This window comes from Microtus pennsylvanicus, chromosome 11 (genome assembly GCF_037038515.1).
Source record: "Microtus pennsylvanicus isolate mMicPen1 chromosome 11, mMicPen1.hap1, whole genome shotgun sequence".
NCBI classification, from domain to species: Eukaryota; Metazoa; Chordata; class Mammalia; order Rodentia; family Cricetidae; genus Microtus; species Microtus pennsylvanicus.
Genome location: NC_134589.1, coordinates 1,697,430 through 1,720,514, shown reverse-complemented (window position 1 = coordinate 1,720,514; position 23,085 = coordinate 1,697,430). Strand labels below are relative to the sequence as shown.

The window sequence follows — 23,085 nt, the reverse complement described above, 5'->3', positions numbered from 1 at the left end:
AGAGGGGAGTCTGAATGGGTGTGAGCAGGAGGGTGGGATCTTGGCACAGGCAGTGGGTGCAGCCGCCAGACACAGAGCCAGGGAGGCCCATGCCAGCAGCCAGTCAGCTGGGCTTCCGGAAGCAACAGGAGCGCCGAGAGCCTGGGAAGGGACTTGCTTCTCTGGAGCTGCCGCCGTCTCAGTTAGCTGTGGTTTTGTTTTTTACAACCCATTTCACAGTTTCCAGAAGCAGGGGATGCTGTCTCAGTGGCATGCTTAACTCAAAACAAACGCTCATTCCCCAAAGCCTGTCCCCCTGGCTCAGGATGGGATGGATTGGCCAGAGAGCCGGGTGCACAAGCAATGGCTAGCTAACACCTGGCCCTCCAGCCACCCAGGACTGGGCTCTGGTGGGCCACACCCTCGGGGATCTTTGGCACAGAGTCAGGCAGCCAGCCAGAACCACAAGGGTTTGTTCTCCAGGCTTCTTAGCTGACACCTTTTCCAGGCTATATTCAGGCTGTCCGCACTCCCGGTTGTCCGATGACATCACGTCTGTGGACTGTCTTGGCCACAGTGCATACATAGGTGTGCACTTCGTCTGCCATGAGTTGTGTCCAGTCATGTAGGCCACATTCGCCTCCGAGGCAGTGCAGCCTGTTGCTACCCCCTGTAGACCACATAGTGGCCTCAGTGGTCACAGAGATCTCCAGGTACTCTGGTTTTATTCTGTTGCTGTAGTTAAGCAATCTGGCCCAAAACAACCTTACTGTTCGGCTTGTCTTATCCTTCCAGCTCATGGTCCATATTTGAGGAGAATTAGACTAGGAACTCAGGCAACAGCTTGGTGAAGATACCACGGAAGGAGGCTGTTTACTAGTTCATTCTCTGACTCTCTTAGTGGCTCGTGGTTAGCAACACCACACACACACACACACACACACACACACACACACACACACACACACACACACGACCATGTGCCCAATGAATGATGCTGCCCAGACTGCTGGCCCCTCCTACATCAATTGATAAGCTAAATCTCCATAGACATACCCACAGGCCAACCTGATCTAGGCAGTTCCACAACTGAAGGCTTCTCTAAGATGATTGACAGCTGAGGCTGACCAGGGTGTCCCTGGACTGCAGCTTCTGCAGCCCCAAGTGCCAGGTTGAAGGGGCTGTGCTGCTGCCAGTGGTCAGCCCCCCAAGGAGCCCCAACAAGCCCAGCCATTCCCACTCTCTTTTGCTCATCACAGAGAGTAGAGCGTCTTCCCAGAAAGGGGTCTGAAAACTGTGCTGAGCCAGGGGGCCTCCTGGCAGACCATTCTCTCTATGCTCTGCCTTGCCGCTTCCCCAGCCCTCCTGCCGCTAGCCCCAGAGTAGCCACCGTCCAGGTGTGGCCCATGTTCCCATGCAGGTCACCAGCTTTGGCACAGGGACAGACTAGCCTCCCACGGACAGGGCCGGGCCTTGTGTGTTCATTGCCTGAGGTGTGTCAAGTCGGCCCTCTGGCACGCTGGCTTCCAGAATGTTTTTCTCAGCCAGCCAGGCAGGTATTCAGGCCAGGCCTTCGTGGTGTCCTGGGCAGAGCTGAGGTGTCCCTGGAGCTGAGACCACGACCTGCCTCACGTCCAGAGCTGCAGGCCAGTAGAGCAGCTGGTAGGGTCTGGAGCACACAGCGTGGAGGTGCCACCACCACCTCACGCGTCCCCTATCTTTTCTGGGAACATGCTCAACAGCGGGCTTGTCTTGTACCTCAGATGGGAGAGTGGACGTCGGTGGCATTGTTCTGCAGATCTGTTCGGACTGTGGTCCTTGGGGCTGTGATCTGTTCCCTAAGACCTGGGACCAGTGTGGTTGGCGTGAAGACCTAAGCCTGGTTGAAGAAGCCCCACACTGGCTGTCAGGAGCCCCTCTGGGTCTCCCCACTGTACCAGGCTCTCCCCCATGTCCTCCCTAGGCTGGTAACTAGAGCACTCATAGACAAGGAACTTTGCCAAGAGGAAAGGGCCTTCAGCCTAGTTCCCCGGCTGGACTTGGCCTGAGGCAGCGGCCCTGGCCAGGGCCCAAGCTGAACTGGGCTCCCAGGCAGCCACTGCACCAGCCCTGTCTGGGGTTGGCTTCTGGTCAGCAGGCAGAGCTTAGAAGGTGACTGCCAGGTCTGCCCAGGGCTCTGCTTGCCTGGCCCAGTGCCACCTCCCCGGTTCTCAAAGGTGTAGGGGACAATAGGGACACAGATCCCTGATCCTGAGGGTTCTTTTTCGGATCCCCTAGAAGCCGGGTAGGCTGAGAAAAACCTCAAGGAGCAGCAATGCCTCTCTACCCGCCATCAGTTGCTGCCCACCACGAGGCCGTCCACCTGGCAAGGCCTACGGGATCTCTTGCAGGCTCCCCACCAGGGCCAGCATGGCGAGAGAAACCCACTCTTTCAAAGTCAGAGTCACCGTCACTATCATACGTGGCCCATGTTGGTTCTGCCTGAACCATCCTGAGCTATAGAAAGGAATAAACTCCCCGAGCCCGTCAGTGTTCCAGGAAGTTGGCTACCCCAAAGAAACACTCATGGCCCCAAAGAAACACTCATGGCCCCATAGAAACACTCATGGCCGTGACCTCAGAGCCAGGAATCTCTGCTGCCTTTACTGTTTGGACAGGAGATGTGGCCTGTGTGGTGAGGACGCTGTCTGTGCTCGGCCCTTTACTTCTCATCATGGGAGGGAGGGAGTGAACCCCCCCCCCCCCAGAAACAGCTCGAAACCCACCGGAGGTGATCTGTCAGAGGGTCCAGAGGGGAAGGGCCATGACCTGCCCCAACCCCCCAATCTCACAGGCCCTTCAGGCAGCAGCCCCTGCTCTAATGGGCTTAGGGGAAGAAGCTATAAAGGAGCACCCCCTAAAAGGCCCCCACTTCAGAAGACAGGCGAGTGTGGGGTGACGAGGACCCCAGTCTGGAAGAGCTTGGCATAGGACTGCCAGCCTCTCACCGGGGCAGCCCCTGCCCTTATGTAGCTAGGGTAGGGGACTGTCCCTCAGGCCTCCAGTCAGAAGGACCCTCTTCTGGGACAGTATTGGAGCCTAGTGTCAACTGTAGACCCTCTCGCGGGGGTCAGAATCGATCTCCCAGGTTGAAGCATGATGACCTGACTTGGGGGCCCAGTGCTCAGACACCCCGCTAGGCTGTGAGCCATTTACCTAGGTGTCCAGACCCAGGACTGGTCTCTGCCTGCCAGGAGACCGAGGGAGCTCTTGCCATGGGCCCTGCGGGACACTGAGCTGAGGGTCAGTGCCACCTTGTCCACTGTGATGGGAGAGAACTCAAGGTGCACCATTCCCAAGATCCCGGAGAAATTGCTTTTGCAGACCCAGCTTTTGGAGGCCATCGCTTCCCACGTCCTAGGGAGGAAAGGGTGGGCGGTGCTTCCCCAGGAGGGTGGGGTGGAAGGAGTAGAAAGGCTAGGCGGGGCAGAGAGTTGCAGCTGGAACAGCCACACTCAGCCCACAAGCATGGCCCCCCACAGTCCCTGGAGCAGGGCAAGGAGGCCAGCACTTCCCTTCCCAGCCTGGAGTCCCCTCCCCTGGCGTGGACACGCCTGTGGTCTGGACTGGGTCCCCTGGCAATCCCAGCCATGTGGTCTTGTCCGGGAAGTCCCTGGCTCTTGGGCACTTTTGACATGTTTTTCGTGGGCTTGGCTAAAGCAGAGGACCCCTTTTAGGTCACAGACCCTTCCTCTGGTCATGTCCCCACCACCGTGCACCGTCCCTTCCCACCAGGAAGCGAAGAAGCCGCTTTCCAACCACTAGGGCTGGAAGCTAGTAGAACTCGGTAGAGATGCCAGGGTCCCACGGGGGCAGTCCCCTCCTCTAGCCTGACTGCTTCTCTGCTGAGTCACCCTGTGTTTGGGAAGTTCCCAGGGCCAAGCCAGGCGAGATGAGGCATCACCAATTCACCAAATTCCCTTGCCTCCTGGGCGGGAAGCTACTTCTGTGACTAACCTTGGGCCGGCCAGGCTCCACCTAACCGCTCTCCTCTCCACCCTGGTATGACCATGGCCTAGGCTTCCTGCCCAGGAACAGAGGTGGCAAGGTACCAGGGCACCGTGCTGGGGTAAAGGGCCAGCAGTGCAGCCCAGACCACCCACTGAGCAGCCCTGTGTGCAGAGACTTTCTGCGCACGTATGTTGTGTGCGGACAAGAGCTTGTAGCCATGACAACCAGGGAGACTTACTTGGCCTGTCCCTGACTGCTGGACTCTGGCAGAGAGGGTGCAGAGACCATGACAGCCCACCAGTGGAGGATGCCGCAGGCTGGTGGGCAGGAGAAGAGGGGACACTGGCCATGGAGGCTGGCTAGGGCCAGAGGCGGCTCAACGTCTACTGTGTTCCCAGGCCACTGACGGAAATGCTGGCCCAGCCCACGAAACCTGGGACTCTCAGTGTCTGAGCCTCGAATGATTGACTATCTTCTGCTCAATGGCAGCTCCATCAGGGCCTGATCCCCAGCAACCCAGAGGACCTAAAGAGCTGCTCCGCATAGTTCTGTGTCTCTTTCCTGCCTGACATGTCTGTCTTCCTTCCTCATCTGGCACTGTCCCCCCACCCCCATCCTGGTCTGACTGGTAGCTAAGTGGTGTGGAGAAAAGGAGAAAGACCCATTTCTCCCACACCACCTCTGGCTAGGGCTGTGCTGGTTCTAGGTGCGTTCACCTGGGCGCCCCCTCGGTGAGGCATGGGCACAGCTTGCTGACAAGTCCATTGGCATCAGAGAGGCCTTCAGGTGGCACTGCCATGGCCTGGAGCTGTGCTAATGAGAAGGCCCGTGGGGAACTTGTCCACCGTGGGTCCTAAATGTGCTTTTGGCATTATCCTGAGGACCTAGTTGGTGGTGATGGTGTTTGTAGAGGGTGAGATGGTTGTCACGGTGGCCGTGGCAGTAATGTAATTAACTGGTGGTGATGTGGTTGTCACGGTGGCGGTGACTAGGTGATATACAGCTGTTGGTGGCAATTGTGGAGATAATACAGGTGTTTCTAGTTGGTGATGTGGTTGTAACGGCGGCGGTGACTAGGTGATACAGCTGTTGGTGGCAATGGTGGAGATAATGCAGCTGTTCCTAGTTGGTGATATGGTTGTCACGGTCGCGGTGACTAGGTGATACAGCTGTTGGTGGCAATGGTGGAGATAATGCAGGTGTTCCTAGTTGGTGATATGGTTTTTAGTGGTGATAGGGAAGGTGATGATGGTCGTGATCTGTTTGGGTGATGTGGGTGGTGCTGGTGCTAAGGACATGATGGTCACCAAATTATGTGGACAGTAATGGTGGTGGGGATAGGGATGGCGGTAGTGGTGTAGGGGGTGATGCAGGTGGTAGTTGTTGATGGCGGTGTGGATTTTGGTGGTGTTAATGAGGGGTAATATGAATGGTGGTGTGGGATGGGAGTGATGGTTGCCAATGGTGATGGTGTGGTCAGTGGTGGTGGTGGTGTGGGTGGTGATGGTGTGGATGGTGTGGTTGTTGTTGTTGTTGGTGGTGTGGGTGGTGATGGTGTGGTTGATGGTGGTGTGGATGGTAGTGTGGTTGATGGTGGGGTTGATGGTGAGGTTGATGGTGGTGTGGATGATGGTGGTGTGGGTGGTGATGGTGTGGTGGTGGTGGTGTGGTTGATGGTGGTGTGGATGGTAGTGTGGTTGATGGTGGGGTTGATGGTGAGGTTGATGGTGGTGTGGATGATGGTGGTGTGGTTGATGGTGTGGATGGTGGTGGTGTGGTTGATGGTGGTGTGGATGGTAGTGTGGTTGATGGTGGGGTTGATGGTGAGGTTGATGGTGGTGTGGATGATGGTGGTGTTGATGGTGTGGATGGTAGTGGTGCAGATGGAGTGGTAATGAGGTTTTGAAGTAGGAGGTTTTATTCCTAAGACACCGGAGGCTCCAGACACTGGGTGTGATTTCAAGTACTTGTGGGCAGCTTCACCTGCCGTGGGGCTCTGTGGGAGCTAGATACCTGCGAGGCACCTGGAGGAGGGCTTTGGGGCGTGGGTGCTGCTTATGCGGAGCCGTGGAGGTACCGCAGACTCACCCTTGTCCTGTGTCCACAGCCAGCAGCCGTCTGATGGGAAATCCCCCAGCCTCCTCTTTCATGGGCAGCTTCCTCACCAGCAGCCTGGGATCCGCAGCTTCCGCACACCCCAGTGGCCCTGCATCCTCTCCCTCTGAGCCAGCCTACCGAGGATCCCACCCCGCCACCTCCCAGATCTGGTTCTCCCACTCCCACGAAGGTAAGTCAGGTCCCGGGTTGCTGACTATACCCCAGGGGTTGTGGACCAACTGGTGAAAGCCTTGCTGGCAGGCTCTGCCTGGAGTGCTAGGGGCAGGAGGGCTGCCTCCCTACTGAGGAAGTCTCTCAAGGGAGGTGGTAATTGGTTGGAAATCGGGTGGCCCCAGTAGGCACTGGTTCTGGCCAGATGTGTGCTCCAGATGTTGGGCAGGGAGGATTCCGGGGAACTAAGGAAATATGGAATGCAGCTGGGCCAGCCGGACGGGGCTGTGCCCTCCATCGTGGGCTGACTCCCACCTCCCCAGACTCAAGCAGGCATGGGTTCCAGATGTGTCAGCCGGGAGGGGGAGGTAGGGAGTGCCGTCAGCAGGCAGAGACCATTATTGCTCCCACCCCCCATGCCAGTCCTGCCCATGGCAGAGCTCCTCCCAGGCCACCACCCTTGCGCTTGGCACACTTTGGTGCCGCAGAAGTACCTGTTACTCTCAAGCATCATGGAACAGGATGGCTTCTAGAACCTCTCCTGGCCTCTCCCAGTCTAGGCTGTACCTTGTCCAGGTGACTGAGGTTTGCCTTGCACTTTGGTTTTGTAACTTGGGAGGTGGCCCTGGGTCCCCAGCATCCCTGGCCTGGCCATTGCTCGCGCTCACTTTGATTGTACGTCCCCTGTGGCGCAGGAAGGGTTAACCCCCCCTCCCTGGCTGGCACGCGGGAGGTAATTGCAGTTGGCAGCGGGCACACAGAGCTCTCGCTCCTGGCACCAGGCACTGCCGTAACTCAGGCGTCCTGTTTACAGAGCGCAGTGGACCCACACACGGCGCACAGCCCGCCTGCCCCGCGTTCTAGGCAGAGAGATTAGCGCCCGGCACTGCTGGAAGCCTGAGAAACCTCTCTTTGTGCAACAAGAAGGGGCTGTTTTCCAAACAGGACAGGTGACAAGGGAGGGACAGTTGTCAGAGTAATCTGGGCTTTGGGCTCTGCCCAGAGTACACATGGATGGCCAGGCGATAAGAAGCCGTGATCTCCTGGGTGGACCAGGTCCTGAGGACCTAATAGGCAGAGTGGGGTCTTCAGCTCAGACCTACTCCTGCCCTCCCATCAGAGTCCTGGGTGGAGGACAGAGCTGGACCCTGGTAAGAGACTCCCTGGCCAGCTGTGGGTGGCCCCGGGACCTGCAGGAAACACTTGCTCCCTGTTCTCCGACTCCGTCTTTGTGTCTGCTGGCATCTCCCAGCTGGCCACAGCATCTGGCTCCCAGGATGTTTGCAGGAAGGATGGGGGTGGCCGAGCAGGAGGAGCAAGCAACGGAGGCCACTCAAGACAGGGCTATAGCCCTGGACTGACCACAGGTGCGCCCCTCGACCTGGGCCACCTGCCTTGATTTCTGTCCTTGTGGCCGACATTGCCCCATCAGCACCCAGAAATTTCGGCCCACTCAGTAGAGACACATGTGCCTGCTTCCCCTCCATCCCTCGCCAGGAGACACCACCAGCAAGAAGGGTGGTTTGTGGGTGGCACCACCTGCCCTAGAGCCCAGTTTTGTTCCTTATTGGGCCACTCACCCAAGAGGGTACCCACAGCCATCTACATCCCCGTAGATCAATGGTTGTCTGGTAGCGTTGCTTATGACCCTCCCTAGGTACCCCCAAACCTCAGAGCCCCAAGGATGCCCCCTTATCTGGTGAACGCCGGTGCTCAGGCAGTGCGCTGTGGAGATAGAGCCTAGCTCTTGGCTTCCTTCTGGGCTGCGTCCCTACCACTCGCTCACACTCTGCCCCACATCCTGCATTCAGGGCAGGAATAGGGGCCTGGCTGTGTCCCAAGGAGAAAGCTTTTGTCTCTGAGACCAGCTCCAAGGACAACGGGAGTCTTTGCCCACTGCGGGGCACACACTGTGGCAGGTGTGAGTTGAAGTTCCCAGAGTCAGGTAGGGGAGGGCGATCACAGGCGTACGCGGTACAAGAAGTGGGATGTTCAGGGCTCCACACAGCAGAGCCCAGGGCCCCACTGGGGGCTGGAGACAGGTGTGTGGGGAGGCAGCTGTCCTGGAGTGGACTGTGCACACTTGCAACCTCGCGAGTTCCCCGAGTGGCAGCGAGTCCGCATCTGTTTGGGAGTCCTGTGACAACCCGTCCCTCTCAGGCCTGTGCCTCAGGTTACCCCCTCCCCGCCCCCTCCCCCCACGGGGGATCCCCTGTCTTCTACGTCTCCAGGCGCTGCTCCCTGACAGACAGGTCACATGGTGCAGCCTGCTCTGTGCGGTAGAGGCCAGGGCGGGCGGGGCGGGAGCGAGTGGCAGGCTGGCTGGCTGCCCTGGCAGTGTGCCTGGCTGCTAGTCTGACGGGGTGCCAGCTGGCTCCACGTGCTAGGGCCTGTTTCTCGGCCATGTGTGTACAGGAGGGCGGGGGGCAAGGCAGGCAGGGGCCACGCGACACGGCCAAAGAATGGGGGCCATCCACAATGGGGGCTTCCTGGGCAGTAGGCCAGGAGGCCCAGCTTACCCTTGTCCTGCTTCCTTCAACCACCCCTGAATGTGGAGATCCAGGGACTCTGCCTGGCCTGCTCCCTGCCCCCTCCCTGCTCTGTGCCTTCTTATGTCTAGGGCAGGTAGGCCAGGATAGGGCTGACAAGTAGCTCTTCCCATGGGAGTTAACCATAGGTGCCCTCCTACTCTTGACGGGGACTCTCAGACAGCTAGAACACCACCCCCCTTGCCATCTGCAAGGCAGCTGCTAGAGTGGGGGCCCGGGCTTCCTGTGTCCCTGGAACAGCTGGGGGTTCAAGGGATGCACCCTGGTGTTGGAAGAGCCGCCTAGGAACATCTGGCCTGGAGCAGGGCTTTCTTGCTGGGCCCCTTGGCTCACACAAGATGATGGGCCTTCAGAGCCTTGGGGTAGGGTGGACAGTAGAACTAGCCTGGGGCAGAGGTGAGTGGCTAACTGCCAACCTGGCCTGGGTGCATGGGGCTGGGGTGTGGTGCGGCACAGCTGGCCCTATTGTCACTGAGCCCGCACGCCCCCCCACCAGCTGCCTACTTAGGACCACCCACAGGGCAATGAAAAGGGATGCTGTTGCTAGGGGGTTGGCGAGGGGTGCAGGAGCTCCAAACTCACTCGGCCTGGCTAGTCGTGGTCTCTTATGCCACCTGGAGGGGGAGCCATGGGCACACGTGCCAGCCCTGGCTGGCTGGCTGCCTAGCCAACTTCTGTCAAAGCCACACCCACCCTGGTGGCCACTTCTCCATCCATGCCTGGCTGGATTCCACACACAGGAGCCACCACCAAGCGTGTCCTGCTGCCCAGACCACACACACCCACATTTCTCCGGCTGCCTCTGTCTCCCTCAAGACTTAGCACAGGGGTGAGCAGGGGCTGGAACATGTCCAGCAGGAAGACAGGTCCTATCCGGCCCCCACCCACATGGGTGGGCCAAAGGCTTCTATGGCCATCAGACTCCATCCCCTGGAACTGCCCCCTGGTGGCTACCCTAACCCTTTTTCTTCAGACCCTGGGTGCTCTCCCTTTTTCGTTTTCATTTGGTTTTCTTGAACAGACTCACCGTGTAGCTCTGGCTAACCTAGAACTTTCTGTGAAGACCATTCGTCTGGTCTAGTAACTGTAGTGATTGATCCCTTTGTCCTCCCCCCCCCCGCCCATTGCTGATCTGTGGGCATGAACCACTGTACCCTGCAACCTCCCCTTCCTCCCTTTGAAAAAGTTTTAAGATTATTTTAAATTTTTAATGACATCATGGACTCAGAGTGTCCCACGGGTTAGGCTACCTCCAGCCGCCTCATTGCCGTCAGAAGGGAGCAGCTACAGGGTCTCGGGTTCACCTCGGGGTGTCACAGACTCAAGAGCTGCATCAGCCTTAGGTTCAGACACTCGGCTTAGAGGCTCCGAGCCTGTTTCTTCATCTGTAAACCACGCTGGGTAACAGAGCTGCTTGGACACAGAACGACTCAGGATCAGTACCTCAGCGAGCAGTTTCTGCACCCTTTCTTGGGGGCAGCGGGGTGGGCAGTGGCTGTGGTCTTTGGGTCTGACCTGGGCAAAAACCATTGCCATCCAGGTGCACCTGCACACTGGAGTCCCAGGCACAGTGGACCCCCTGGGAGGGCTTCAGAAGGTGTGAGGGACAGAACTGTCATCCCACATGCCAGAAAGGTGTTGGGGCCACATCCAGGAAACTCCGGCTTCAGGCTTTTCCCATCATCGATTGACTTCCGGAACAGGCCCCGTAATTCTGCCCGCTGGCCAGTGCCAAGCTCCTCCTTGGGATGCGGAGGACTGTCCTCTGGGTCCAGGGCAGACTGCCCATGGGAGCCTGGCTCCTTGGGCTCATAGTTATTCCTCTCAGCCCAGGGACATGGAGACTGCAGGGCCTTGTTCCCTGCAGTTATGGGTCAGCACTCTGCAGGCTGTAGGGAGGAGGCTTTGCTGAAGGCTGCCGTTTCTAACCTCCAGCCACTTGGGTGGTCACTCTGAAATCCTGGCCTCAGTGACTAGGAACCCAACCAGCTAGCATGAAGAGACCCTGAAGCGGGGGCATTTGGCAGGGAGAACCTGGCTTGTTGCTAGGCTACTCCCTTCAGCCACTAAAGCAGAGATGGCAAGCATCCTGTGAACTGGCTGCCACATCCTGCCTGTTCCCAGGGCAGACATTACTAGTCAATTAAGCGGCATGAGAATCTAGCTGTAGGATTCTTAGCCCAGCACTCTGCGCTGTCTGAATAGACGGCAGTGGAAATCGCTGGCTGTAAGCAGACTGGAAAGGGCTAGCTCCAGGTTCCTGTTGAGTATGACAGCATCCTAAGGAACGGCAAACACCGCCAGGTCCCATGTCTCCTACTGGGAAGGTGGAGGCTTGCAGCCAGTCTGAGGACCTTCTAGGTGCCTGTATCTCTGGGTGGGCAGGAAGAGCCCCCACCTCTTAGCTGCCCCTTTACCTGCCCATCCTGCCGTCTTTTATGTCTTTTGAATGCCGTTTCTGGATAATCTTACTGGCGGCCATCTTTTCTTTTTCTGCCTGTTGATCAGTTATCCCCCCACCTTCACCTTCACCAGGGCCTTTGATAGCTGTGGTCATGACATCCAGGGTTCCTTCCCCAAGTCAGCTAGGGGTTCCGAGGAAGCAGGTGGTCTCAGATGGGCCATGTGATCAGGTCACATGATCACTGGAGCAATCACAGCCGTTCCACCTTCATGGGCAGAGGCCGTGGGAAAAGGGAGGCCCTGGGTCTGGACCTAGTGGTCAGAAGTGTGAGTTCTCTCTCCGCCCCAGGGTCTTCTCCCTGATGCTGCAGGCCACCCCTACCAGGATACCCCCTAGATCTTCCCATCCCAGGCCTGGTCTCCTTGGTCCTTTTAGGATGCCTGTCTCCCAGCCTTGGCTTCCAGTCCCAGGAGCTCTGATTGGGAAGTCGTTTTCTCTTTTCCTCTTTAGGGAGTACCCTGCTAGGGAGAATAAAGAGGCCTTTCAATTGCTGCCTAAGAGGACCCCCCCATTTGCCCCTCTCTTGCCCCCCACTATTCTTTCTCTCCTCAGTAACCCATTTGAGGCCTGGGAGGCGTAGAACCTCTGTGTGTCGGAATGGTTGGTAGATTTCAGCCCTGTTTCCTGGACTGGCCGCCCTTTTCGCAGCGCCCGAAGTGCCGTGGGTGGGAACGGAGTCCTCTTACTCAGCCAAGTGTCCATTGCCCCCAGAGAGCAGGAAGAGGCCCAGGCCTCCTCAGGGAGTGCGAGGTGGAGGAGGGTAGGGGGGTGTCTGAGCCTGGAAACATTGTCTGGGAAGGGGGAATTTTACAGACTTCTGTTTACCAAAAAAAAAAAAAAAAAAACCCGAGGCCCGTAAAACATTTAACAGCAGCCAATTACAGGGGACAGCTGCAGTGGTTTACCCCCCCCAGGCCCCAGCCCCCCCCTGCCCAGCTGCTCCCACCGAGGCCTCTTAGCTTTTGTCAAGTCTTCCAGGAGCTGGGTGTAATCTGGCTAACATCTGCTGCAGATGTGTCCACACACACCAGGCCAGCGGGGCTGGTCTTGCAGTCCCAGCCTGCTCTTCAGCAAGAGGGGAGCAGGCCTGGCCGTGGGCACCGTCTCCGAGTCCTTCCGTGTGGTCTGAGGGGACGCTCTCATCGGAGATACGCGCTACACCTGCAGGCAGGTTGTTTTCGCGTCACAGAAATCTGAGTCGTCGGACGGACCAGATAGATCTCTTCCTACATGGAGCACCCGAGAGCCACCACCAGACTAGAGATTGTCTCATGGTGTCATTGGTCAGGCTTCTGAGTGGTGACCCCACGGGAGTAGGGTGTAATGTGTCGTCTCTGCCCGGGACTTGTGTGTGTGCTGTGTACCAGCTCTGAGTCCTTGGCCTGAGCAGAGATGTCTGGCCCATGCCACAGAGACCTCTACTTCAGTATCCAGGCAGATCAGCTTTCGGAGACGTAGGACAAGACAGACGTGTCCAGGTAGCACTCACGTAGATCTGGCTCTGCTTCTTAAAGGGTTTCACCTCATTCTCCCAACCCCTCAGCCATGGCGGGTTCAGCCTCAACAGCCTGGGATTTCTGTGGTGAAAGAGTCAGGGTGTCCAAGGTAGCAAGGCTGAGTGAAGTTGGGCTGCGACACTTATCTGTGACCTCGCGTGAGTCTGAGAGAGTCCTGATGCCTGGTCACGCGGACATCTCCAGAGCAGCAATACCTGGCTGCTTCTGTTGCAGTTTGTTCTGCAGTGTGGGGAAATGCCTGCCTGCCCGGCAAGCCTGGGTGGCCTCTGCCTAATGCTCACAGCAGACCCAAGGGCGCCCCAACGCCTTTAGATTCATCCTGAGTCGACCGGCCTTGGCGCTGAGTTCCTGCAGTCCCTTGTAGGGATAGCTTCAGTCTGATCCAGTCACCCCATTTTAACAGAGAAAGCCAGCTGCCTGAGCCAGCAGCCAGGCTGGGGGAGACGGTAAGTTCCCCTCCCCACATCTTAGCAGCTGTCTTGGTGACAGCAATGGGTAGGGTCTGTAGCTGCTAGCAGCCAAGACTCCTTTTGGTGGGTTTGATGGAGGGCCAGGTCCCCAGGCTCCTGCCAGGCTTGATGGGAGGGGACCAGGCATGAAGCTGTGATCCTCGGGGCTTGGTGACACTGAGTCTCAGCTATGAGCCTCCTAAGAGGAGCCCGTGCGGTGCTGCAGCTTTTTCCTTTTTAAAAATGTTTCAGATGTGTGTGCTGGTTTATTTTATTTTACGTGTGTGAGTATTTTGCTTGCATGTATGTCTGTACCATATGTGTGACTGGTGCCCACTGAGATCAGATGTCGGGTTATGGGAGGTTGTGAACCGCTCTGTGGGTACTGGGACTTGAACCCCGGTCCTCTACAAGAACAACCAGTGTCCTTAACCACTGAGGCGTCTCTCCAGCTCCCAGTGACGTAGCTTTTGTGCTCCTTCCCAAGGCTTGCTCCCAGGGCTCAGACATCTTTCTTGCAAGCTAGGACCTCGTGGGTCAGGGGAAAGGAACATTGTTCCAGGTGACAAGAGCCACTGTAGGCCCAAGGTCAGCAGGGTAGGATTGGCTCTAGGCTGTGGTTAGCACTACTATACCAGGTAGGTACAGCCCATCAGAACTTAGGCTGCCTCTGAGGTACAGACAAGGGGCCTACTTAGTACTACTTGGTTGCCAGGTAGGAGTTGGGGTTAAGGTCTTGTACACCGTGTAGCATGCCAGGGACCTTGCCGACAGGAGCATAAGATGCTGGGTTCTCATGGAGAGGCCAGTTGAGGGGAGAAATCCGTGGCTTCCAACAAGTGGGAACTAGCCACATCCTAGTCAGCTACCTAACAGTGTGAGTCACCCAGACCAGCTGTGGCACAGCACAGCTCTTCCAAGACCATCTGCTTCCCTGGGTGCCTGCAGAGGGTGCAGGCTGGAGGCCCTGTCTGGTTTGGCTCTCCCTTGTCTGAGAACTCACGGAGAGTCCATATTGCCCCTTTGTTGCCTGGCCTGGAAGCTCCTGCCACACCAAGTACTACTGGGAGGGAATCAGAGGCAGCCTCCCCTCTCTCCAGCCCCTAGCCCATCAGCAATTCAATTTGTGCTGCACCAGAGGGATGGTATTAGTCGAGTCAGAGTTAATATGATGTATTGATGGGTTGATTTCCCACCGGCGGGCTGTGAGCAGACTCCGTGGGGTGTTGCTCCTGGGCTGCCTGCCTGCCTCTTGCCTCCTTAGGGTCAGGGTGGTGAGGGCCAGGGAGCTGAGAGTCATCTCTGCAACCAGTGCTTTGCTTCCCTAGCTCCTGCGTACCCCAGATTTTCGGGGAGTCTGGCATCTACCTTCCTACCCGTGAGCCACTTGGATCACCATGGAAACAGCAATGTTCTCTATGGGCAACATCGTTTCTATGGAACCCAAAAAGGCAAGTGCTGTGGGGTGCAGTGCATGCTGAGGGTGAGCTTAAGGGGTACCAGCGAAAGCAGCAGACTGGGTAAGCTCTCCTCCCTGGGCTCCGTGGGGCCCAGAGGAGGATGGCCTGGTACCACTGCCGGGTATGGCGCTCAAGGAGGGGACTCTGAACCACACTGACCTACACGCTCTCATCACTTGTCCTGAGGACCGAGGATCAGGGAAGGAAGCGTTCTGGAGAGGGTCCTGACTTACTCTCAGTTCTAGACTGCCAGGAGCACCTGCCATAGCCCTGTCCCATGAGACAGCTGCTCCTCAGGCAGACATCGTTGGAGCAGTGATTTAGCTCCCACCTGGCTAGAGGTGCTGTGTGGGGGGTGGGGAAAGCCAGAGATTTCAGTCCCTGTCACTAAATGGAGGTGTTTTGTTTTTGAGGGGATGTTTGTATTTTGGGACATTTTTCTACGATGTGGCTAAACCCAGGGGTGTCATTGGGTTAGTGGCCACACTTCCGTTTCAGGTGGCCCCATCTTGAGATAAGATGCAAACCCAGACATAGAGTCCTGTAAGGCTAGAGTTAGTGATTTCAGGAGACGAGAAGTGTATTCCTATTGACCTTAGTTTGCAGCCCAGGCTGAGGGAGGGACCCCTTGAGTAAGTACAGTTTGGATAGGTAAGCCCAGCTTAGAGATGGGGGCTAGGGTCCTTCCGGGGATGCTGGGGTCCTTCTGGGGGTGCTGGATGTAGGAAGTCCCCATGTAACAAGGCGCTGGAGTGCAGAAGGTGGAGAGTGAGGCCGGGCAGTTTCCACACGTCCCTAGGGAACCCCACTTGGGGTGGAGGACAGTGCCCTCTCTTTGCCAGTAGCCATTAGGAACTGAGACCCCGACAGAGTGCAGAGTGCCTTCGGGCGGCCCTCCTGGACCAGGAAGGTGAACCAATGACCTCAGAGCGTCTGGCATATCTGGATCCTTGGAGTGGTTTTGCACATTTGAACACGGAAGAGTCTTAAGAGTCTCTGAAGCTCAGAATAGCCTTGGCCTTGCAGAGACTGGGCTTAGCAGTGAACAGCGCAGGCTGCCCTGCCTGGGGTGTGGCCAGGAAGCCTACCCCAGCCCCACTTGGGGGTCTGGTTTCATCCTAGACAGCCCTGCCACATGCTCCCGGGAACCAGGCTTGAGTGCTTGTGGGCTGGACGCACTGAGCCCTGAGTCACACACACCACCCCCATGCCTGCAGCTGTTTTGACAGCATCTGTCAAGGGTGGGCAGGTGGCTAGGCTAAGCCCTAGAAACCAGACTGGTGAACCTGGGCCCAGGGACTCCCTCTGGGCGGTGGGGCCGACTGGTGTCTTGGCGGCTGCTGGCCAGGCCTCTCCACTTTCACAATATTGTGGTGGAGCTTCATCCAAGAACATTATTTGGTTTTGGAAATTGAGCTAATTAGGTTTCTCCTGGGCTACCCCTTCCCTTCTCCCCTTCCCCTTGTTTCTAATTAGAGGAAATTGACAAGGAATTTACATGACTGAAGACAGTTTTACAAGTTGCAAACGTTTTTTCTTTTGTTTCCCTGGCTTCATGCTCTCCCTTAGCTGGGCCCTGGCCCTGCTGCCCACCCTCCCGACTAGGGGAAGGCAGGGCTGCCCCAAGGGTCTTCCAGAGACTTGATGTGGCTCTAGCTTGGCGGGCCAAGAGTGGGTATCCCCGGGGCTTACTGATCACAACCTGGCGCTGACCCCACCTGGGCAGGAAGGGTTTGACCCAATCATGGCTGGACTGCAAGGGGAGGAGCTACTATCCACAAGCTGGGTGACCCAGAGCTGCTGGCGTTGAGATGGAAGGCCGGTACAGTTCTGTCTCACCAGGGACTGCTTCTCCTCCATACTTTGGGTCCCCCCTCCCAATTTTGTTAATCAGAGATAGTCAGATAAGATGTTGGGGGGGGGAGCTCCTCGGAGTGTCCCAGAGATAGGTCTCCCACACTGTCCCATCTTCAGACACCCTGGACTCACTGTTACCATGGCAGCCACAGCTCTTAGTGTAGGAGAGGGGTAGGAGCTGCAGGCATCCCTGCCCCCTGCACCGCTAGGCACTTGGCTGCCCACATCGCCAGAGTTTTGTAGAGCTGTCTCTCCCCACCTCCACACTGAAAAACTGAGACGCCGAGCTGGCTATAGGAAAAGACCGGGTCAAGGCTCTGCCAGTGTTTACAAAGGGAAGCTTGTTTGGAAAGTTGATCAAATCCTGGCAGTGGATGTCGGTGATGCTCAAACCACACTGTTGATCTGCTCAGTGCCCCGAACTGAACAGCGGAATATATTTGTTTTATATGGCATTTAACGTGCCCATGAATTCAAAAATATTTTTTATAATTTTTTTTAAATTTCATGTTGCGTGCCTGAGTGTTTTGCCTGCGTGTATGTACATGCACCAGGTGTGTGCCTGGTACCCACACAGGTCACTGAAGCTGGATGGATGGCTGTGAGTCGTCTTGTGGGTGCTGGGAGCCGAACCTGGGTCCTCTGCAAGAACAGCAAGTGCTGCTAACCGCTTAACGACGGAGTAATCTTAACTGCTGAGCCATCTCGCTGGCCCTCTCTTTCATCTGAAAACAAACACAAATGCAAACAAGACAAAACAACAGCCTTGCTAGAGTTGGGGACACTAGTCCAGGCTCGTGGCTGGCTACTCTCCACTTCCTGCTGACCTTGGCTTTTTTTTTTTTTTGGCTCACAGATAACTTCTACCTGCGAAACCTGCCCCCGCAGCCCGCAATCCTCCCTGCCAACCACAATTTCCCCGGGGTGCCCCGAGCCACTTCTGCTCATCCCATTGGATCCTGCAGCCGGGACCGCATTGAGGCTGCCCCGCTGCAGAAGGGTCCTAAGGAGTTTGACCGCTTCCTCATGGGTAAAGAACTGGGCAAAGAGAAAGCCAGCAAGGTAGCAGAGGGCAGAGAACGCCCAGTGCCCGAGGAAGACAGCAGCAAAGACCGACAAAAGCTGGTACCGCCCATGCCCACCGAGGGGCCCTGCAAGGAGGGGGGTCCAGCACCTCGAGGATCCTGTGAGGGTCGCCCCAAACATCTCACCTCCTGCCTACTCAACACCAAGGTACTCAACGGCGACATGGGCAAGGCCGCACTGGCCAGTTGTGCAGGGGGCATGCTAGGCCGGCCCGGCACTGGCGTTGCCGCGCCCGGACGCTGTGCCAAGGAGGTGGCGGGCCCTGTGGAGCCTGGACCAGCCTTCAGCGAGTGCCTGGAGCGGAGGCAGATGCTGCACCACGCTGTATCCTACACCGTGCCCTCTGGCCTGCCTTCCGGGCCGCCCCCTCCCCTCAGCACAGGCCCTGCAGGCTCTTTCCCCTGTCTGCAACTGCATACAGGTCCAGATGGGCTCTGCCCCCTGCAGGACAAAGTCTCCCGGGACCTAAAGGCCAGCGGGCCCACCTTTGTGCCTTCTGTGGGACACCTGGCTGATAAGAGCCACCCTTTCCAAGTAGCAGAGGCCTGTGCTGTGGCCGGCGATGGCAAGGACCGGCACCTGGAGGGGACCGTGGCCCCCGACCATGGTGCATCCTACGGAGTCTCCTATGCCCACCTGAAGGCCGAGGGCAAGGGCGAACGGCGACCTGGGGGCTTTGAGGCGGCCCTCCACCCCCGGCTAAAAGGCCTGGAGTATCTCAGTGCGGGCCCCGAGACCCCTTTCCCTGGACTTCCCAAAGGTGGTCTGGACAAAAGTGGCTACTTCGAGTTGCCTGCCCCTTCACAGGACTGTGCCCGGCCCAATCACCAAGACTCGCTGAGTGGGAAGGCCGCCCAGGCCTGCTGCACTTTAGACAAAATGGCCAGCAAAGAGGTCCCCACCGGCCCTCCGGCGACCCAGAAGGTGGCCCGGATCCGGCATCAGCAACACTTGGTGGCTCCTGAGGTAGAATCAGGAGGCAGTGGAGCTGAGGCCAAACGCAAGTCCATGGAGCTGGCATCTCTGGGTTATGGTGGGCCTCATATGCCTCCGTGGGGGGTTCAGGCGGGCCACAGCACCTCCATGGCCACCGTCAGCGAGGAGCGAAAGGGCACTGCCTACCTTGACCCCTTTGGCAGTGGCCTGCAGCAGGCAGCCCTCCTGTCCCAGGAGCTCCCCACTCCACCAGACGAGGTCTCGGCCATGAAGAATCTGCTCAAGTACAGCAACCAAGCCTTGGTTGTGGGCCAGAAGGCTCCCTTTGTGGGTTTAGGTGGCCTCAAAGCCAGTTGTGTCCAGCAGGAAGCCAAATTCCCAGCCACTAAGGGCCCAGGCCCAGTGGAGAGACCCGACTGTGCCCGCAGCCGGGAACACGAGGCTCCGCACGGAGATGGGGAAGTGCGGCAGCCACCTGTGGGCATTGCGGTGGCCTTGGCCCGGCAGAAGGACACAATCAGCAGACCCGATACAGCCTACAGTAGCAACGGTGGGCGGCAGGGCAGGGCCGCCCCCACCTTCAAAGGTAGGATGCTCTTGTTCAGGGAAGCAAGGCAGATAGCATCCACAGTGTTCCTTTCCTGCCTGTGAACCCCATAGACCCCGTACGTCTGCCCCTAGAAGATCTTCAAAGCTCCTGAGGTCAGGGACCCCGCCTCAGTGCATGAGCCCCCGACTCTAGGCACGCTTCAGACTCTCTGGATTCCCAGCCTGACCTTTCTTCCATCTTCACCCTGTCAAGCTGCTGCAGGATCCCGTGCTAACCACGCGTTGGACCTGGAGAGTGAAGAGGAAAGGACCAGGATGTGTGATGACCGCCTGGGGCTGCCTGGCCGTGAACTGCTCTTACAGTAAGAGCCGAGTGGAGGCCCTTGGTGGGTTTGCCCTCTCGGAGTCCTCGTGGGAGGAAGGGAAGTGTCACAAGCACAACACCAGGCACTCGCCTGTCATGTGCCCTGCATACACTGCATTCCAGCATTCCCGGAGGGCTCTGCTCACTTACCCTCTGCCAGCCGCAACACTGCTGGGAACCGAGGCCCAGAGTTGGGGTCTCCTAGGAGCCTCCGCCTCCATTTCCCCTTGGCAGGTTGACAGTCTGTTGAGGGGTTGGGGTTGGATGGGGCAAGGGGTGGGGCAAGCTGACTCTAATGATCTTACAGAGACAACAAAGACCTCGTGGAATTTGCCCGGATCCACCCGTCAAGCAGCTGCCCTGGAGACCTGCCCCCCCACCTCATGATGCAAGGCGGCCAGCTGGGCGGGGACCCGGCCCCCCACCCCCACCCTGCCCACCCGCACTGGCTGCCCCGCACCCGAAGTCCCTCCTTGTGGATGGGGGGACATTCTTATGGTCAGTGTTCCGAGAGCACAGGGAGGCTCTCTTGGGGTTCCAGGTCATCCCCTCCTGGCCACTGGGGAATGGGACGCCTGAGCGTCCCTTCCATGTGGACTCTCTGGCCTGAATACTGCTACACTGTTGCTCCCCAGGCCTCGGACACCCTGCCCTGCACCAGAACCTACCCCCTGGCTTCCCAGCTTCGGTGCCCGGATCCATGCCCTCAGTATTCCCTCTTCCCCAAGATGCACCCACACAGCTGGTCATCTTGCCCTCAGAACCCACAGCCCACACTACCCCTCACACACTTGGTAAGGACCCTGACCGTCTGCATGGGGGCTGTGGGCAGTGGATCTGAGGACAGCAGTGGGGGGGGGGTGCCTGGACTGGACTCAGGAGAGAACTAGGAGGCACCTGGGCCCTTCACCTCTGGCTGGAGCTAACTGATAGTCCTTTCTCTGGTCCTCTGCCACAGCGGAAGTTATGGATCAGGCTTCACTGTGGCCCCCCATGTATGGGGCCCGGGGCCCTGCCTCACACATGCAACACCCTGGCCAGCTCCCAGTGTACTCTCGGTCCCAGCTGCTTCGGCAGCAAGAGCTGTATGCGCTGCAGCAGCAACAGCAACAGCAGCAGCAGCAACAACAGCAGCAGCAGCAGCAACAGCAACAGCAGCAACAGCAGCAGCAGAGGGCCACCCAGGCTCTGGAGCTACAGCGAGCTGCCCAGTTCCAGGTACCATGTTCCCAACAGCCACCCAACCTGAGACCCAAGACAGTGCTACCCCTCCAGGCCCCATGCAGATGGTCCCATGCAGATGGCCCCAGGACAGACACTCTTGCATGCTTTCCCACCAAGCAGTGGGCCACGGGGGCACTGAGGGTGTGGCCGTCTGAGCCTCTTCCCCCCTCCCCCAACAGCGCAAGCCTGAGGATCGCCACATGGAACTGGAGGAACCTGCCCAGGAGAAGGCCCCAAAATCCACCCACAAGCCAGTTGCCTTAACCCCCATGGCCAAGGGCACCCCCTCATCTGCCACTACAGGCCCGGTCAAGCTCTCGCCCTGCTGCCTCTCACCCACTCTGAAGACCCCCGCTGGTTGCGCCACCTCACCACCACCTCGGCCCAGCGCCCCCTGCACTTTATCTGTCTGCCCTACTGGCAGCCCAGGGCCTGGCTCCAAGGTGCCTGGCACCAAGGACAAGAGTGGGGAGGGCCAGCGGGCTGGAACCGACCTCACCACACTGGAACCAGGTGAGGGCAGGACGAGTCCTACCCCTGATGGGTGGGTGGGGCTGCCCCTCTTCTACCCAGGTATTCCTATACTGAGGCCACAAAGTCCTTCATCTCCTTTCTCTTGCCTCTTGACTGTCCGCCTATGAGCTGTGGGTTAGTCTCATGGCGCAGATCTAGGTCCCCTTATTCTGGGAAGATGGGGGCAAAATAAGAAGGAGATCACTCCTTCCACTGGCCAATGTCGGGAGCCTGTGAGTGGTGATGTCCCTGGGTTGCCACAGGTGGTGGCATCAGACTCGGGACCTGCCCCCAGCCGGTGAACCCAGATTTTTTTTTTAAACAAAGCTGAGCAAAGGGACAGTGTCACCATCCGGGGCCAGAAATACAACCTGCCCTGCCAGAGGCATGGAGAAGTGACTATATGGGGTCTCTTGTGCCTGCTACCCCCCAGCTTCCTAGTACCCTGTGATTTTCTCTGAATCAGTCTGAGCACTGAGAACTCCATCTGATGAACATAAAGCCTGTCCCGATTCCACATTAAGGAGACCAAACCAGCAGAGGTTTTGTGTTTGAGTATTTTGTTTTGCATTAAATTAATAGGGCATAATGCCTCTCACATACCGCCAGCTTGATCTAGTTCAGAGAAAACCCCAATTCAAATACCATGGTTTAAAAATCCTTTTTCAGCTGGGCGGTGGTGGCGCATGCCTCTAAGCCCAGTACTTGGGAGGCAGAGGCAGGCAGATATCTGAATTTGAGGCCAGCCTGGTCTACAGAGAGAGTTCCAGGACAGCCAGGGCTACACAGAGAGACCCTGTCTCAAACAAAACCAAAACAGCCCTCTTTTCTGGACAGCCACACCAGAGATGCTCCTGAGTGTCCGTCCCTGTGGGTCCCTGGTTGGTGTTGGTGCTGAAGTCTCACTTCTTGTTGCTCTCTCAGAATAGCACGGCTCCGCTCGTGGGTCTTCTGTCCTTCAGGCCAAGAAGCCTTCCTGCCGTTCCCACAGGCCCCTCACGTGTGCCTTCTCTTACAGACCTGCCTCCGGGACTGAACCCCACAGCTGCTGTGGACTTCTCCCTCCCTGCCAAAATGCACTCCCCCGACCTCCCAGACCCCAAAACTATGCAAACCACTACCCCAGGAACTCGGCCCGAGCCCACAAGGACGTTCCTGCCTGGGGAGCCACCCCCCTGCAGCCCCAGGAGCCTGGAGGAGCCTGGGCTGCTCTCAAGGGCCAGGGAAGCCACCCAGGACCTTGCTATCATACCCCACCCTGTCGAGCAGGGACTCCCACCAGGAAAGACAGAGGACCCCAGTCCTCTTGAGGGGTTGCAAGCACTGAGATTTGGAGACCTCCTTGAGGGAGGGGGCACTGAGGCTACTGGCCAGACTAATTCTTCTCAGGGAGGGTTGCAAAATGAGAGGACTGTGGATCAGGGGGTACCACGGCCCCCTTTGGGGGCTTCCCCTCAAGCACTGGAACAGATAACAGGGAGCCCAATTGCCCTGGACAAAGAAGAAGGTTCACAGACGGTCCCTGATGTGACCCAGCTGCAGGAGGAGGAAGCCCAGCTGGAGGAGAATGGGGGGGACTCAGAGGTGGACTGGGAGACTTCCAACCACAGCCACCCACCCAAAGCACTACCGGGCTTGGATGCCTTGGTGGCTGCCACTGTGGACTTAGGGGACCTGCCTGACATCAGCCTGCCGGATCCTCAGACCCCAGCAGCCTCGGTGCCCCTCAGCACGGCCCCTCTGCCCCACACCTCAGGGATTCATGGGATTGCCCTGCTCAGTGAGCTGGCTGACCTGGAGATCCAGCGGCAGAAGAGTGAGCTGGCCCTACAAGGTGAGCCCCAGCTGCAGCATCCTTCCCTGACACCCTGGGAGCTCGG

At 57.9% G+C, this 23,085-nt stretch overlaps 1 protein-coding gene across 4 annotated transcripts in view; it reads left to right on the top strand.

The window, feature by feature from the left end:
• Positions 1-23,085, top strand: part of Bahcc1 (BAH domain and coiled-coil containing 1) — a 56,470-nt gene that overhangs the window by 16,645 nt on the left and 16,740 nt on the right. For all 4 annotated transcript variants that reach the window (XM_075989866.1, XM_075989867.1, XM_075989864.1 and 1 more), the window contains 9 exons: positions 6,077-6,256; positions 14,545-14,667; positions 17,390-19,141; positions 19,358-19,466; positions 19,776-19,966; positions 20,104-20,262; positions 20,427-20,686; positions 20,872-21,205; positions 22,224-23,039. In XM_075989866.1, coding sequence (XP_075845981.1) covers positions 6,077-6,256; positions 14,545-14,667; positions 17,390-19,141; positions 19,358-19,466; positions 19,776-19,966; positions 20,104-20,262; positions 20,427-20,686; positions 20,872-21,205; positions 22,224-23,039 — 3,924 coding nt within the window. The remainder of the gene's footprint in view (positions 1-6,076; positions 6,257-14,544; positions 14,668-17,389; positions 19,142-19,357; positions 19,467-19,775; positions 19,967-20,103; positions 20,263-20,426; positions 20,687-20,871; positions 21,206-22,223; positions 23,040-23,085) is intronic.